This window comes from Erythrolamprus reginae, chromosome 1 (assembly GCF_031021105.1).
Source record: "Erythrolamprus reginae isolate rEryReg1 chromosome 1, rEryReg1.hap1, whole genome shotgun sequence".
In the NCBI taxonomy this organism is placed as follows: domain Eukaryota; kingdom Metazoa; phylum Chordata; class Lepidosauria; order Squamata; family Dipsadidae; genus Erythrolamprus; species Erythrolamprus reginae.
The window spans coordinates 169,765,483-169,782,228 of NC_091950.1; the positions used below are offsets into that span (position 1 = coordinate 169,765,483).

The 16,746-nt window shown below is 43.5% G+C and overlaps 1 protein-coding gene across 1 annotated transcript in view; it reads right to left on the minus strand.

Annotated features, from left to right (window-relative positions):
• Window positions 1–16,746, minus strand: part of LRP1B (LDL receptor related protein 1B) — a 1,143,506-nt gene that overhangs the window by 58,820 nt on the left and 1,067,940 nt on the right. The window contains exons 76-79 of the mRNA XM_070731453.1: window positions 15,417–15,536; window positions 13,027–13,268; window positions 9,156–9,379; window positions 7,874–7,980 (exon numbers count right to left, since the gene is read on the minus strand). Of these exons, the coding sequence (XP_070587554.1) occupies window positions 7,874–7,980; window positions 9,156–9,379; window positions 13,027–13,268; window positions 15,417–15,536 (693 nt within the window). The remainder of the gene's footprint in view (window positions 1–7,873; window positions 7,981–9,155; window positions 9,380–13,026; window positions 13,269–15,416; window positions 15,537–16,746) is intronic.

The following is a 16,746-nucleotide window of genomic DNA, read 5'->3' on the forward strand; positions in this document are numbered from 1 at the left end:
GCTATGGGAAAACAAAGAGGCCAAGGAGGGGAGTACCATTATGACCATCAAAGGAGCATACTGTGGCTGCATGGAGGTTTGGAATGCCATTTTGGCTATTGCTGGGAACACAACAGACTGGACATGTTAATTTATGAGATCTATAGTAATGAGACTCTGCTGCAAAACTACTGGGAATCAACGGAGGGCCGACCAGTGCGGTCTGGAGGCACTGTAAGAGTGGATGGGACAAGAGAGAAGGAAGATCTGAAATCATTGACACTAAGGAGTCTGAGACACAGGGAAATTAATTTAATAACCAGCATACTTGGGATAAGGACATTCTACCGCCCCTTCTCTGAGGAGTGGGGGAGATATAGAATGACTCTTGACTCTGAGCAAATTGTGACTTTACCACCTGAGACCTTGGTGCTGTTGTTATTTGCTGCTGACTGGGTTCACTTTAATCAACTGAATTGCTACACTATTACCTATATTTTATATATTCTATATTTTCTATTTGTATTTATTTATTTTTATTAGTATTTTAACCTTCAGTATTTTAATTATAAATTGATTCATATTTTAACTAAATTATTGGGTTTTTTTTTTTAGTGATGGATAACTGGGGTGGGCATAGGGTGTATGGAGCAAATGATTGGTATGGATGGGACGGATGGGATGGGTGGGGTCATAGTATGGGTGAGATGAATGGGAGTGATGTAAATAATACACTTGGCCAACCTGGCGCCGGAGAGACAGGAGGGGGAGGGGCAGCTATCTCTGGGGTGACAGAGGGTCAGGATATCTCAGTGCTGCTGGGGAGAGGCAGATATGGCGGGAGCCACAGAGCTAGCCGTTCCAGGGGAAGGAGGGATCGTTGCTTAATAACGATCCCTTGTTCCGGCTCCGTGAGCTCAACCCAGAATACTGGTGATGAGTGTAAGTCTGGCCCTGGGCTCAGGTTGCTGCTACTCAATGCCAGGTCGGTGGTAAATAAAGCTCTCCTCATCCGGGATCTGATCCTGGATGAGGAGGCTGACCTGGCATGTGTAACTGAAACCTGGCTGGGCCCAGAGGGAGGAGTTCCTCTCTCTGAAATTTGTCCAGCCGGGTTTCAGATATGGCACCAACCTCGACCCCGGGGAAGGGGGGGAGGAGTGGCTATTATAGCCAGGGAGAGCCTTTGCCTGCGTAGACTCGTTGCTCCGGAGATTGCGGGTTGCGAGTCCCTCCTGGTGAAGTTGGACTTAGGGGTTCAGGTGGGCTTGTTTCTCACGTACCTGCCTCCCAGCTGCGTGGCACAAGCCCTGCCTGTGCTGCTCGAGGAGGTAGCCGGGCTGGCGGTGGGGTTCCCTAGACTTATTGTCTTGGGGGACCTCAACCTGCCGTCACTCGGCAAATCCTCTGGACTGGCACAGGAGTTCATGGCCGCCATGGCAGCCATGGACCTGACCCAAGTAGTTCAGGGTCCGACTCATGAGGGGGGGCACTCACCCGACATGGTATTCCCCTCTGAGCAACTGAGTAATGGTCTGAGACTAAGGGGCTTAGAAGTGTTGCCTTTGTCATGGTCAGACCATTTTCTACTGCGGCTCGACTTCCTGGCTCCAATCCTCCCCCGCAGGAAGGCGAAACCAATTAAGATGTTCCGCCCCAGACGCCTGATGGATCCAGATGGTTTTCAGAAGGCGCTTGGGGTTCTTCCAGATACACTCGTCCACAGTTCTGCTGAGTCTCTGGCTGAGGCCTGGAACAAGGCTGCAGCGGAGGCCCTTGACCGAATTGCACCGCTGCGACCTCTCCGTGGCGCTAGATCCCGTAGAGCTCCATGGTTCAACGAGGAGCTCCGGGAGTTGAAGCGCCAGAAGAGACGTCTAGAGAAGCGATGGAGGAAGAGTAAGTCCGAATCCGATCGAACACTTGTAAGAGCACATGTTAAGACTTACAAAGTGGCGCTCAAGGTGGCAAGATGCGTGTATCATGCCGCCTTGATTGCATCAGCGGAATCCCGCCCGGCCGCTCTGTTTAGGGTAACCCGCTCCCTTCTTAATCATGGGGGAGTTGGGGAGCCCTTACAGAGTAGTGCCGAGGACTTTAACACGTTTTTCGCTGATAAAATTGCTTGGATCCGGGCGGACCTCGACTCCAATTGTAAAACAGAGTCGACTGACAACGAGTCAGTCGAGGTGACTGGGGCTAAACGTCTTTGTCCATCTGTCTGGGAGGAGTTTGACTTGGTGACACCTGATGAAGTGGACAAGGCCATTGGAGCTGTGAGTTCCGTCACCTGTTCACTGGATCCGTGTCTCTCTTGGTTGGTTTCGGCTGGTCGAGGGGTGACACGGAGCTGGGCCCAGGAGATTGTCAACGCCTCCTTGGGGAGGGGGTCCTTTCCGGCCCTTTATAAGGAGGCACTTGTGCGCCCCCTCCTCAAGAAGCCTTCCCTGGACCCAGCCGTGCTTAATAACTACCGTCCAGTCTCCAACCTTCCCTTTATGGGGAAGGTTGTTGAGAAGGTGGTGGCACTCCAACTCCAGCGATCCTTGGAAGAAGCCGATTATCTAGGTCCTCAGCAGTCTGGATTCAGGCCCGGCTACAGCACGGAAACTGCTTTGGTCGCGTTGATGGATGATCTCTGGCGGGCCCGGGACAGGGGCTTGTCCTCTGTCCTCGTGCTTCTTGACCTCTCAGCGGCTTTCGATACCATCGACCATGGTATCCTTCTGCGCCGGCTGGAGGGGTTGGGAGTGAGGGGCACTGTCCTTCAGTGGTTCTCCTCCTACCTCTCCGGTCGGTCGCAGTCGGTGTTAGTGGGGGGGTCAGAGGTCGACCTCTAGGTTTCTCCCTTGTGGGGTGCCTCAGGGGTCGGTCCTCTCCCCCCTGCTATTTAACATCTACATGAAACCGCTGGGTGAGATCATCCAAGGGCATGGGGTGAGGTATCATCAATATGCCGATGATACCCAGTTATACATCTCCACCCCATGTCCAGTCAGCGAAGCAGTGGAAGTGATGTTCCGGTGCCTGGAGGCTGTTGGGGCCTGGATGGGTGTCAACAAACTCAAACTCAATCCAGACAAGATGGAGTGGCTGTGGGTCTTGCCTCCCAAGGACAATTCCATCTGTCCATCCATTACCCTGGGGGGAGAAACATTGACCCCCCTCAGAGAGGGTTCGCAACTTGGGCGTCCTCCTCGATCCACAGCTAACATTAGAGAAACATCTTTCAGCTGTGGCGAGGGGGGCGTTCGCCCAGGTTCGCCTGGTGCATCAGTTGCGACCCTATTTGGACCAGGAGTCACTGCTCACAGTCACTCATTCCCTCATCACCTCGAGGTTCGACTACTGTAATGCTCTCTACATGGGGCTACCTTTGAAAAGTGTTCGGAAACTTCAGATCGTGCAGAATGCAGCTGCGAGAGCAATCATGGGCTTTCCTAAATATGCCCATGTCACACCAAAACTCCGCAGTCTGCATTGGTTGCCGATCAGTTTCCGGTCACAATTCAAAGTGTTGGTTATGACCTTTAAAGCCCTTCATGGCATCGGACCAGAATATCTCCGAGACCGCCTTCTGCCGCACGAATCCCAGCGGCCAGTTAGGTCCCACAGAGTGGGTCTTCTCCGGGTCCCGTCAACGAAACAATGCCACTTGGCGGGACCCAGGAGAAGAGCCTTCTCTGTGGCGGCCCCGGCCCTCTGGAACCAACTCCCCCCAGAGATTAGAACTGCCCCTACCCTCCTTGCCTTTCGTAAGTTACTCAAAACCCACCTCTGCCGCCAGGCATGGGGGAATTAAGACTTCTTCTCCCCCTAGGCTGATACAACTGTATGTATGGTATGTTTGTACGTATGCTGGTTTTATACATTAAGGGGTTTTAAGTTAGTTTTTAGTATTGGATTTTTACTGTATATTGTTCATGTATATTGTTCATGACTGTTGTTAGCCGCCCCGAGTTTTCGGAGAGGGGCGGCATATAAATCCAATAAATTGAATTGAATTGAATTGAATTCCTAGTAAAATTCCAGTTTAAGGAAAGTTTTGGTGGCTATATACTTTATAATTGTTAGGATTATATCCATACTGAAGACAGTATTTACTGTACAAATAAGAATGATGTCAGTGCATTCTTTAGCACTCTTTACTTCATTTTTCTTCTTAGTCATATATAGACATAACATTATAAATGATTGATTGAATAAAATATTAATATTAATTTATCTGTACAATGAACTTTAACAATGTGGTTATAATTGATTTATTTGTATGCTGTTCATTCTAGTAGTCAGAAAGCAGCATTGGTGCAATCTGTCTTACAGCCTGTGAGGTTAGTAAGAAAATATCACATGAATTGGTTTGCTTATTTATTTTAAAAGCTGCAGACAATAAATTATTTGAAATTTTGAAAAGATGCAATGGTCAAATTCAGCTGTAACTATTTGTCATGGTGCATGGAAATTTTAAAAATTGTTTCTTTTGTAATCAAAATACTCAGGTACAAATCACAATGATGGAAACAGGATGAACTGTTTATTGCCCAACCTTTTATACTGGACCCCAACAGTTAATGCAAGTATGTAAGTCTTGTACTACCGTGTTTCCCCGATAGTAAGACCCCCCCGATTGTAAGACATACGGGGGGTTTCAGGGGGGTCGGCTAATATAAGCCATACCCCGAAAGTAAGACATATGTCTTGCTTTCGGGGAAACACGGTACTAAAAGCGAGGGAGGCGTTGGAGCAGTTCGCGGCGCTGGCGAGGGAGCTTCGCGCCCAGGAGAGTCTCCCAAACCCGGCACGGATAAGAAGGACTCCTCGGCCGTTCACGCCAAGGACAGGCAGCCCCAGTTCCAGCGCCTCAGCCTGCTCGCCCGGCCTCTTGCCCGGTGGGGAGAGAAAAGGCGGCGGCGGGAGTAGCGGAGGCGAGGCGGAGAAGAAAGAAGCGGCGGATTTCTGGCGAGGCGCCGGCTAGAGGGCTGGACCCCGCCGCTCCCGCCGCCGGCTTTGCCCGTAGAAACACGTTCCCAAGCAGGAGCAGCGGTGGCGGCAAGGAGAGGAGCCCTGCCTCGGATATGAAAGGCGGACCTGGGCGAGCGAAGCCGAGTGACAGCAGCAGCACCTCAGGGGCGAGTCCAACGAAGGGACTCCAGCTTTCCCTGTACAGTGATCCCCCGCTCGTTGCGAGGGTTCCGTTCCAGGAGCCCCCGCAACGAGCGGGTTTTCGCCAAGTAGCGATGCGGAAGTAAAAACACCGTCTGCGCATGTGCAGATGGTGTTTTTACTCCCACAGCGCTAGCGAGGAGCCGAAGATTGGGGGCGGGGCGGCTGTTTGCCGCCGGCATGGAGGGCTTCCTAGCAGCCCCCCAAACCCGGGTTGGGGGTCCGGGGGGCGCTGGCTGTCGGCGCTTTCGAGCTGAGTCCGGGAGCGAATTCGCTCCCGGACTCAGCTCGAAAGCGCCGAGACAAGCCGTTCCTTGCCGCTTGCTATCGGCGGTTTTGAGCTGAGTCCAGAAGCGAATTCGCTTCCGGACTCAGCTCAAAACCGCCGATAGCAAGCGGCAAGGAACGGCTTGTCTCGGCGCTTTCGAGCTGACCGGACTCAGCTCGAAAGCGCCGAGACAAGCCGTTCCTTGCCGCTTGCTATCGGCGGTTTTGAGCTGAGTCCGGAAGCGAATTCGCTCCCGGACTCAGCTCAAAAGCGGCGAGAATGAACGGCGTGGGCGGGCGGCAGCGAGGAGTTTGCGTGGGCGGTGGGGAAACTCCTCGCTGACGCCAGCAAGAGGGGGAAGACCCAGGGAAGCCGCTGCCATCTACGCATGCGTGCCCGGCACGCATGCGTAGATGGTATTTTTGACTTCCGGGTTGAAAAATAGCGAAGTACCCTGTTCGCAATGGTTGGGGACGCAATAAACGGGGGATCACTGTATTCCTGGAGCTGCCGCGCCTGCCTCTTTCCCTTTTTTTGCCGGTTGTGCGCGCCACTTGTGCGCGCCATGTGTGGTGTGGCGCGGTGTCTGTTTGCAGCAATGGCTGCGGCGGCAGCAGCAGCGAGCAACAAGGTGTCGGGAAGGCTCCAGGGGAATGCGGCAGTAGCCTCCCCAGCTGGGAAGAGCGAAGATTCTCTCTCTCTCTCTCCCCCGTCACCCACCCTCATGTTCCCCTCAGACCTCCTGGCGTTTACGCGCCGGCTTGGGATCCTGCGCCAAGAAGCCTGAGGGTGCTCTGGCCCAGCCTGGCTGTGTGCTTGAGTGAGGGGCTGTGAAGGTGCTCTCGTTCTCCAGCAAGCAGGAAGGAAGGCAGGTCGCACAGGCTAAAGCAAAGGTGAGATAGGAGACTTCCAAGCACCAGCCTGTTCATTCCCCCCCCCCCACACGCCCATGTTACGGAAAGAAAAGTTCGCCGTCGGACCGCGCGCGCTTCCACTTTACTCTCCCAACCACCTGCGTCTCCACCTCACCTACACATACACACAAACACACACACAAGAGAAACGCTGTCGCCGCCGCCGCTCCTCACGGGCTTTCCTACTGAAAGAAGCGGTTACTCACGCGCGAGGGGAGGGAGAAACAGGTCGAGCGGGGGACCCGGCAGCGGCGGCGGCAGCCCCAACGCTGCGAGGGAGAGCCAGAAAGCGCGGAAAACCCACTTGCGCAGGATCCCAAGCCGGCGCGTAAACGCCAGGAGGTCTGAGGGGAACATGAGGGTGGGTGACGGGGGAGAGAGAGAGAGAGAATCTTCGCTCTTCCCAGCTGGGGAGGCTACTGCCGCATTCCCCTGGAGCCTTCCCGACACCTTGTTGCTCGCTGCTGCTGCCGCCGCAGCCATTGCTGCAAACAGACACCGCGCCACACCACACACGGCGTGCACAAGTGGCGCGCACAACCGGCAAAAAAAGGGAAAGAGGCAGGCGCGGCAGCTCCAGGAATACAGGGAAAGCTGGAGTCCCTTCGTTGGACTCGCCCCTGAGGTGCTGCTGCTGTCACTCGGCTTCACTCGCCCGGGTCCGCCTTTCGTATCCGAGGCAGGGCTCCTCTCCTTGCCACCACCGCTGCTGCTGCTGCCGCTGCCACCGCTGCTCCTGCTTGGGAACGTGTTTCTATGCGCTACCGCCGAGGACACGAGACGCGGGAGGTGCAGGGTTTGGCCACGTCCAATAGCCCATTGGAAGAGGGGAGGGGGGATGGAGGGGGGGTGATTGGAGGGAGAGAAGACGGCGTGGAGGTGGGGGGGTGGAGACCGAAAGGAAAGGTTCAGCAGGGGAGGGGGGGCGACCGCGTCCCTTCCTTTTCCTCGAAGCGTTTGTGTGCTGAAATGCCCTCCCTCTGACTCGCCGAAGCCCGAAGACGAGCCGGCCCCGGTGCCCGGGACAATATAAGACATACCCCCAAAGTAAGACACAGTGGGGCTTTTGGGGGTAAAAAGAAAGTAAGACACTGCCTTACTATCGGGGAAACACGGTATGTGTCACAACATTGTGGTGCACATTTCATTCCATATTGATTTAAAAGATTGGTATAGCTACTTATCTTAAAATGCAACTCTAGGTGGATCATTATGTCATCTACCCCACTTAATCCCTCTTGCAGATACCTATGACTAAATTAATAAACATAAAAAACAAGTACTATATAGTTCTATATATTGCAAGGATATATTATCCTAAAAGTCCAATCTGGATGTGACATTTGAATAACATTAAAAACGATTCTGTGGAAAATACATCCTTGCAACATCAAGGGAGAAAAAAAATAGAAAAAAGTCATTCTTGCAGGATATAGAAAACTATTGAACAATACAAAAAATATTGAATCGGGATTATTCAGAATAATATTTCAGAATAGCTGAAATGGAGTCCATTAATATACAACTTATTGTTAAAACGTAACTGTACCTGTTGGTCTTTGTAAATTTTTTTGTACTATTATCCTCCTCAAAGTACCATCCATTGCTGCTTCTTCTATATGAGAATGATCTCCAATTACAGTCCAGTACATCATGCTGGAAATCCCAAACACAAATCACATAGTACTTTCTATTATTCTTAACACAAAGAGCCTGCTGCTATATGTCAAGTTTATTCATGTTCTTCTGAAATTGAAAAAACTACCTACCTTTTATTTTGAAACTGAAGAAACTCTATTCCATGAACCCAAATGAAAGCTAAATAAGAATAATACCCAGACATAAACTCTAGACTATGTACATGGTAATTTGTCATGGGCTATTTTAATATCTCTGGTTAATTATGGATGGACTATAATGTTCTTAAAAGCATTCATTCTATGGTAACATCTGAAGATTATGACTTTCTAGAGGCCCTGGTCAAACATATTCACATAGGACTCACATGATCAGGAATAATAAGCCTGGCTAGTTAGCTAGAGATCCAGGATAATAAGCCAGTCAATAGGCCACTCTTTCTCCATGTCACTGTGTAATATCCTCTGAGTAAAGGCCAAGGATCCTTCTTCTAAAAGTGCCAGTTAGTGGAGTCTTCATAACACAGATTTATTTTTGTCTTGTTCCCTGAATTTAAACATTTATCTGAAAAGTCTCACATATTTTCCCAAGGCCTAGAACACAATTTTATTGAGCTATGATTTATTTTGATTCTAAATAGCAGCTGCTAGCCATTGCCTGAACTGTAATAAGAAGTGAAAGTTCAAGGCAGTATAGATATAATCAGGCTCAAGTAAAATGAGTACTGAAAAGAGATATATAGGGGACAATATCAGTTTTGTGATAAAGCTTAAATGCAGTTATTGTAGGTTTCGCAGTGGTCTTTACTCTGATTTTGATTACTTTCAGAAAAGATCTATGGCTCTGGTCCCCAAGCAACTTTTCAGTGCTCTTCTGTATGTTATTTTCTGCACTAAATATGTTTGTTTCAGTCCTCTACATATTTATATTTCTGCCCTTTACCAGGACCCATTGTTCAACTGGCTATTATGTAAATGAAAATATTAGTCATTCTTGCTGATATCATAAGGAATTTGCATTATGAGTAATTTAAAATGAGAATTTGCCAACAAGTAAAGAAGTAGGCAAGAAAGGACTAATTTCCTTCTCTATGTAGGGCCAAGGAAAACCAGAAGCTATGTCATTCCAGAGGCACTTGCACTATACAACGGCTCACATAGCGCCTATCATAAAACTTCTTGTAAACAACGTACCCTTTCAGAGGATTTACGGCAATTGCATATGGTTCTCCTGCCATATTTGTAAGGAGTCGTGTGCAGTTTGGTCCATTTATTTGCCCCACATTGATGGAGTATCTTAAACTTGTCCAGTGAGTTGTATAATAACTAAACCAATGCATTCTGGAATGATCAGTCCAGTAAATGTTTCCAGCTATCCAGTCAACTGCAATGTCTCTAGGGCGTTTGAATTCAGGACACTAGAAAGAAAGCAAAAAATAAATGTTTAAAATTGCCCTGCTATATATTTATTTGACTTGACTGGTCTATAAAGAATCCTATCATTTTAACACTGAGCTTGAAAGAACATATTTTAACACTCTTTGTTGAGTTAAAATTTACATTTCTCCAGAAATGCTTAGATATCATTCTACTTTAGGCTTTACAGATTGACATAACTGCTTTGTATATTATATTTTTACATTTCATAAGCCATTAAAGATTTTGCAATTGCCATTTCATAACTTCTTCTTGGGTATACAGTGTTCCCTCGCTTTTCGCGGGGGATGCGTTCCGAGACCGCCTGCGAAAGTTGAATTTCCGCGAAGTAGAGATGCGGAAGTAAATACACTATTTTTGGCTATGAACAGTATCACAAGCCTTCCCTTAACACTTTAAACCCCTAAATTGCAATTTTCCATTCCCTTAGCAGCCATTCAGATTATTACTCACTATGCTTATTTATTAAGGTTTATTAAAAAAAATATTTATTAAAGGCAGATGAAAGTTTGGCGATGACATATGACGTCATCGGGTGGGAAAAACCGTGGTATAGGGAAAAAACCCACAAAGTATTTTTTAATTAATATTTTTGAAAAACCGTGGTATAGACTTTCCGCGAAGTTTGAACCCGCAAAAATCGAGGGAACACTGTATATAAGAAAGGATAGCTCTAAAGAGACCAGATAGTAGCTACCCACAATGATACAAATGATATTTGGAGTATCAATTGATAAGATTTAGTAAATAGGTGAAAAGACTCAGCCAGCCAACTGAAAGACCACGCCACAACTGTGCAGAATTGAACTTGACTCAGCTGCTTTTCCTGACTCTTGCAGCAAACTTATTTACTTATTTTATTTCTGATTGACTTCATGTAGGCCAAATGACCAGATGTGGCCTGGGGGCTATAAAATACTCAGATTTGTTGTAGAGAAAGCTGTTGCACACCAGCGTCATAGGGTTCTGGATGAATTGGATTATTATCTGGATCCCTTTCATTCAGGATTCAGGATGGAATATAGGATTGAGATAGCATCAATGTCACTTTGGATGACCTCTAGCAGAAGTGGGGTGGCTCTTCTTGACTTCTCAGCACCTTCTGTACCATTGATCATGGTATCCTTCTGGAACAACTTGGAAGTTTGGGTTTGGCAGCACAGTGTTGTGCTGCTTCTTCCTCTTCCTCTACAGTTAGTTCCAGTTGGTTTTGATAGGAGATCCACCTCAGGCCCGCCCACTTGAAACTACAACAGTGCTAAACAAAGGGACTTACAACCAGTGCCTTACCTTCAGATGTTGTTGCACGCCATGGTCATATACTGTAATTGCAATTTGGGCATTTGACAACCTGCTTGTGCCAGTGATAGGTTGCCAGGCATCGAGAAATGAAGTGAGTGCCATCTGCAATCTTACTTACTGGCTACCCACAAAGTCAACAGGGAATTCAACAGGGAAGATAGCAGGCTGCAGTTGCCTGGTTGATTTCTGGGAGTTGGTGAAAACAGTCTATCCTGAAATCCAAGCTTGGATTTCTACTTGAGTTTCAGGATGGATCTCTTTCAGCCATTTTTTAATAGCAAAAATTCTGTTGGTTTGATACTGGGTTGAATCTCCTTTTTGTTGTCAATAAGACTAGTTGAAAATGGATTCCAGTGAATCTCTCCCCATTAAGCAGCATTTTTGCTGTCAAAGAGTGGACTTTTTCACTCTGGGAACAAAAGTGCTGCCTAACAAATTGATTGATTGATTTGTTCGTTTGTTCGTTTGGTCAGTCAAACAGGTATAGATAGTATAGACATGTATAGATGTCTCCAGCAGACAGGAGGGGAATGCAGGTCTGGCCTGGGGAAAAGAAGCTTGGATCATGAATCTTCACTTTAATGACTGTACCTGGCAAAGCCAGGGTGCAATTCTAAAGTAAAATCAGAATACATGGTGACATTCTTTATAATTGCCATAACTTACTACCGTAGTTCGGGCTCAATTATGGTCTTATGTCAAGGACACCTATAGAAATACCCCAACTCCTGCAAAGACTCTTCACTGTCTTCAGAAATGCCAACAGTTACATTTACTTAATAAATTCTAGATTGCCCTAAATGGACAAACCTTATTAAGTTGAGCAATCATTTATGTATGAATATTTATGAGTGTACATCTATTTATACATGTAATGTTTTTATTAATAACCATCAATAAATTAAAATAAAGTACAAAACATTTAAGCAATAAAATATTAAATAATTATGCTATTCCAAAATGTTAGTTTATTGTTAATATTATCACAATCTATTTGAGATGAAAATAAAACAGAAAGGAAAGTGAAACCTACCAAATTTCACAAAAATCCACATAGGATAAATAGAAAACAGGTTCATGCTTACCTTCTTAAGTATACAAATATCTGAGAAAGTTCTGAACACACATCACACACACACACACACTGCAAACACAGAACTTTCTCAGACAAGAATCAGAATGCTCAAAAGACAGAAATTACTGCAGGGAATGATCCGTGGGCTTCAAAATACTATAACTATTGTGAGCATCAATAGAATTCTTCTAATTTTTTTTTTTGGGGGGGGATGGTGAAACATAGATTAGGTGGTCTACTTGCCAGTTACACCAATGACCCTTCCCCTAAAGGAAATGCTTTCCAACAAGTTCTTTGTGATCTATTCAGGACATGGGCAATTGGCTAAATCAGGATATTGATAATTAGAAATAACATGATAATAAACAACAAACCACAGGAAAGCTAAAATCTACTGTATTGCCTGTTGCAGTCTACATAATATTTGGATATACAAAGAAATAGAAACATTGGTATTAAATGACGTTTTTGTCGCACTCTGAGCTTGTTTGTTTGATTAGATAGCAATAGCAATATCACTTAGACTTATATACCACTTCACAGTGCTTTACAGCCCTTTCTAAGTGGTTTACAAAGTGAGCCTATTGCCCCCAAAATTTCAGTCCTCATTTGACCGACCTTAGAAGGATGGAAGGTTGAGTCAACCTTGAGCCTGGTGAAATTTGAACTGCCAAATTTCAGGCAATCAGCAGCCAGCCAAAGTAGGCTGCAGTACTGCATTCTAACCACTACACCACCGCAGCACTACCTATAGGTAAGTAATGGCTTCAGCACTGCCACTGAACCTCTTCAACTAGCACTAAGTGTTACTTAGTTGGATAATGTAGCCTAGTCTGCAAGAAAACAACCCCCAGAGAACATCAAGGACTCCATAGTTCAATCCTGAGCTACATATATTATCTTCTGATAGTATCTTTGCATTATAACAACAAGTTTTTATTTAGTTACAACCTATCAAACTCTAACAAGTGCAAATATTTTTATTCTTAAGGTGACTATAATTATGAACTAGTTTACTATGAAGAAGTCATTTTTTAAAATCATAGTAAAAATAAGTTCCAGGAGCAATATAACATATACCTTTATATTACTGTTAATCTACACTGATTTACTGTATTTCACAAAATAAAGAATTAGAACTCTAAGTTATCTGGACCTTCTAGTATTTGGAAACTGTCACATTTTAAGTGAAAAAAGAAAACAGAATTCCAAAATAAAAACATGCAAAATATCTCAGCATTGTTGACTTACTATCACACCGCTATTGGTTTGTCTTCTTTCTCCCCCATTGACCTTTTTATAGAAAATGCCTCCTGGATTAAATTGAGTACTCCAAATAATAATTTCCCCTTGATAATATAGATCCATTCCAGTTATTCTTGAGTTATGTTCAATGTGTGTAATCTGTTGATGGACATCACTGTAGTTGAATGGATATACAAAACCCAGGATATCAGTGTCATTAGCAATGTAGAGAACTTGATCCTCAGAGCCTGGAAATTATTGTAATGAAATACAAAAATAAAGTAAATTTCAACTATTAAAAAGGAGAAAAATTCATTTACTTAATGTTTTATACTTATATGGGTTGTTTTTCTGTTGATTTATATTGCGATCTACATCCTAATTATCTTCAAATATTTTTAAGTTTGACTGAATTCAATAGAAGATTCCAGAGTTAAGTAACGTCCTGAGTCTACGGAGAGGGGCAGCATACAAATCTAATAAATAAATAAAATAAACGTGCAGAAGGAAGTCTTATGATAATTTCTTATTTAACTAAATTTAGTTAACTAACACATACATTGCTATTCTTATTTAAATAATAATAATATATACTAGAACACATTTCCCCCCCCCCCCCTTTTAAATTATTCCTTCCTCTATCTGTTTTTAAAAATACAGGACAAAGTTTTACTGTATTATTTTTTCCTATTTTCAAAATTTCTTAACATATTAGACTTATTATTACAGTAGAAAGCCTTTGGTCTTGGTTCTTACAGCAAGTTTTGTTGTAGAGATTTGTCTTAGCATGAGGTCTACAGGACTGCCTCTTGTCCGTTATGTTTTTTGGCTTAATACAAAACTATTTTATGATATTACTGGGAATTCTAAATGAGTTTTAGTAACAGGAATTTTATTTCGCCCTATGATATGAAATATATTATTAAATTTATTAACTTGAATACTCAATAAATTGAAGCTCAGCTAGTAAATTTATAAAGTTAAATGTTGCTGCTTCTTTGGGAGAAAGATCCATGCCCTGTTAATTTTTCATTTGTAATCATGTAATCAAGTTTTCTTTGGAAATTTTCAGGAAACATCAATGAATAAAATTATAGCTATCAGGGCAGCATATTTGCATCAGTTTTTGCCAATTTAAAAGGAATTTTTAGAATTGTTTTCTATATTTTTGAACAAATTATAAGTATTAGAGTTAATTTGCAAATAGAATTATATATTTCATTCTTTACTTCTTTTCAGAGAAGCATCTAGAAGAAAACAGTTTAATTTCAGATGACTTTCAAGGCTTTCCTAAGATGTTCATTTGATGCCAACGTCATCACCCCACCCCAATACCAGGCATTATATGTTATTTTTAGGCAATTTTTAAAAAGGTCAGTAGCTTTAAGTAAATGGCTGCTTGTTTTGAACCTTAAATTCCCACTACTTCATTTTTGTAAATTGCTATGGAATATTTAACGATGAAGGGTGCTGCAAAATATTTTAAGCATAAATAATGGAAAGTACATGGAGATTGCACAGTTTTATTATCTAAAATTGCAAGTCTTATGTGTAAACATCAGTAATCCAGTAAAGTTTCCATTACCGTCTAAATGCATATGAAAGCTGAAATAAAAGGAAATTTGTTGATTCCACACCAGGGGATATATCTGAGTAATTTAAAAGAATTTCTTTAAGATTAGCAATAGTTCAAGTAGACTTTATATGTTTCTGGAATCAGGTACTTATGTATTTAAAGAATGGATTGGGATTCTGATTTACTGTTCTGAGAAATGGCTATTTCTATTCATAGAAAATAATCTAATATAATTGATGGAGACTCCTACTGACAGAGAAGGTAAGACTATTTTCCAAGTAGATCATGTGGTATGAATTAAGAACTACAAACAAATTACTTTTTAATTCATTGCTTCCAATAATTAAATGTGTAATAAATGCAAGATTTAATGTACATTAACAAAAATCAGATGCATAAGTAATTATTCCTCTTAAACAGAAACAGCATAATTACATTATATGTCTTTAAGGCTTTTACTTGCAAATATAAACCTGTGGTACTTTTTTGAGCAGAAATTTAATGATATTTTATTTTCCCTCCTCAGTCCTCATCAAGTATACTATGCAGTGGAACAATGAATTAGCAAGGTCCAAAAATGGTAGATCTGTTCACATTTTCCATCATATGCAAGATTGTGAAAAAAATTCAAATCAGATTATAAACGAAATAGTTTGTCATAAAAATTACTATATTGCTTTGTTTCTAATTAAGGGGTAGGAACAGAAGAAAAAATACTTTTTCAGTGTGTCCTGTTGCATTCTTATTTACAGTATCATTATGCATAAAAGGGTCAGGATTGCTATATGCACCAACATCATGCATTATTTTGTCAGCTTACCTTTTGCAATGCAGCTACTGTTTCTCTCTTTATAGTTCTTTTCACAAGTACATTTATATGACCCTTTTATGTTGATGCAGAGCTGGGAGCAGATGCCAAATATTAGACATTCATTGATATCTAGAAAAGAAAAGTCTTTATGATTTGTTTCAAGCCACACACAAGCTGTTGCAAAAAGATGGACAGATGGCATTAAAATTTGGAAGCAAATTTAACATTGGTCAAAACAAATTCATAAACAATATTTTAATAGTATAAAGCATTATGCGGGGGAAGTGCAAGGGTTGTGCATATGCGTGGGTGGAGGCCATTGCATTATGGAGGTGGGCACACACATGTACTTTATCATGCACCAGTACACCTTTTTTGAGCCAAAAAAGGTTCATCATCATTGGTCTAGGATGTCCTCTATCTAATATAAATTGTGCAAGCCTGGGTTAAAGTATCATAGCCACAGGTATCCATAAGAACCAATGCATTTTCAAAATGCTTACATCATGACAAGCAAAATGCAGTGTTGCTTGTCATGATGTAAGCTCCATAGGTTTTCTACATTTTGCCTGTATGACAGCATACCTATTTGGACAGGGAGTCTCCACTCACAGTTGCTCATGCCCTTATTACCTCAAGGTTCAATTACTGCAATGTTCCCTACATGGGGCTACCTTTGAAGACTGTTCGGAAATGACAAATCCTGCAAAATACAGCCGCACGAGCAGTACGTAGGTACGCCTATGTTTCTCCAACACTCCGCTGGACTGTATTGATTGCCAATTGGTTTCTGGACCCAATTCAAAGTGTTGGTAATGACCTATAAAGCTCTACATTGCATCAGGCCAGATTACTTGAAGGACCACCTTCTGCTGTATGAATCCCAGCACTTACTTAGGTCCCACAGAGTTGGCCTTCTCCAGGTCCCATCACCTAGACAATGTCATTTGGCAGGACCTAGGGGAAAAGCCTTCTCTGTGGGGGTTCTGGCCTTTGGAATCAGCTCCCCCCGGAGATTCGCACCTCCCCCACCCTCCTCGCCTTTCGAAAGAATCTTAAGACTCATAAATTGAGGTTTGGGGCAATTAGATCTCAGCTCCTGGTCGACGAACGTTTGTATGGTTGTTGTTTGAATGGGTATGACTGATTTTTATTTTTTAGCATAACTTGGGATTTTAGATTGTTTGTTTAATTTTAATCAATTGGATTTAATTACTGTATTCCATTATTTTTATATGTTGTAGGTCGCCCTGCGGAGAGGGGCAGCATATAAATCCAAACAAACAAACAAATAAACGAATAACAAACACACTGGTACTGCTTTTCCCCCTTCTCATAC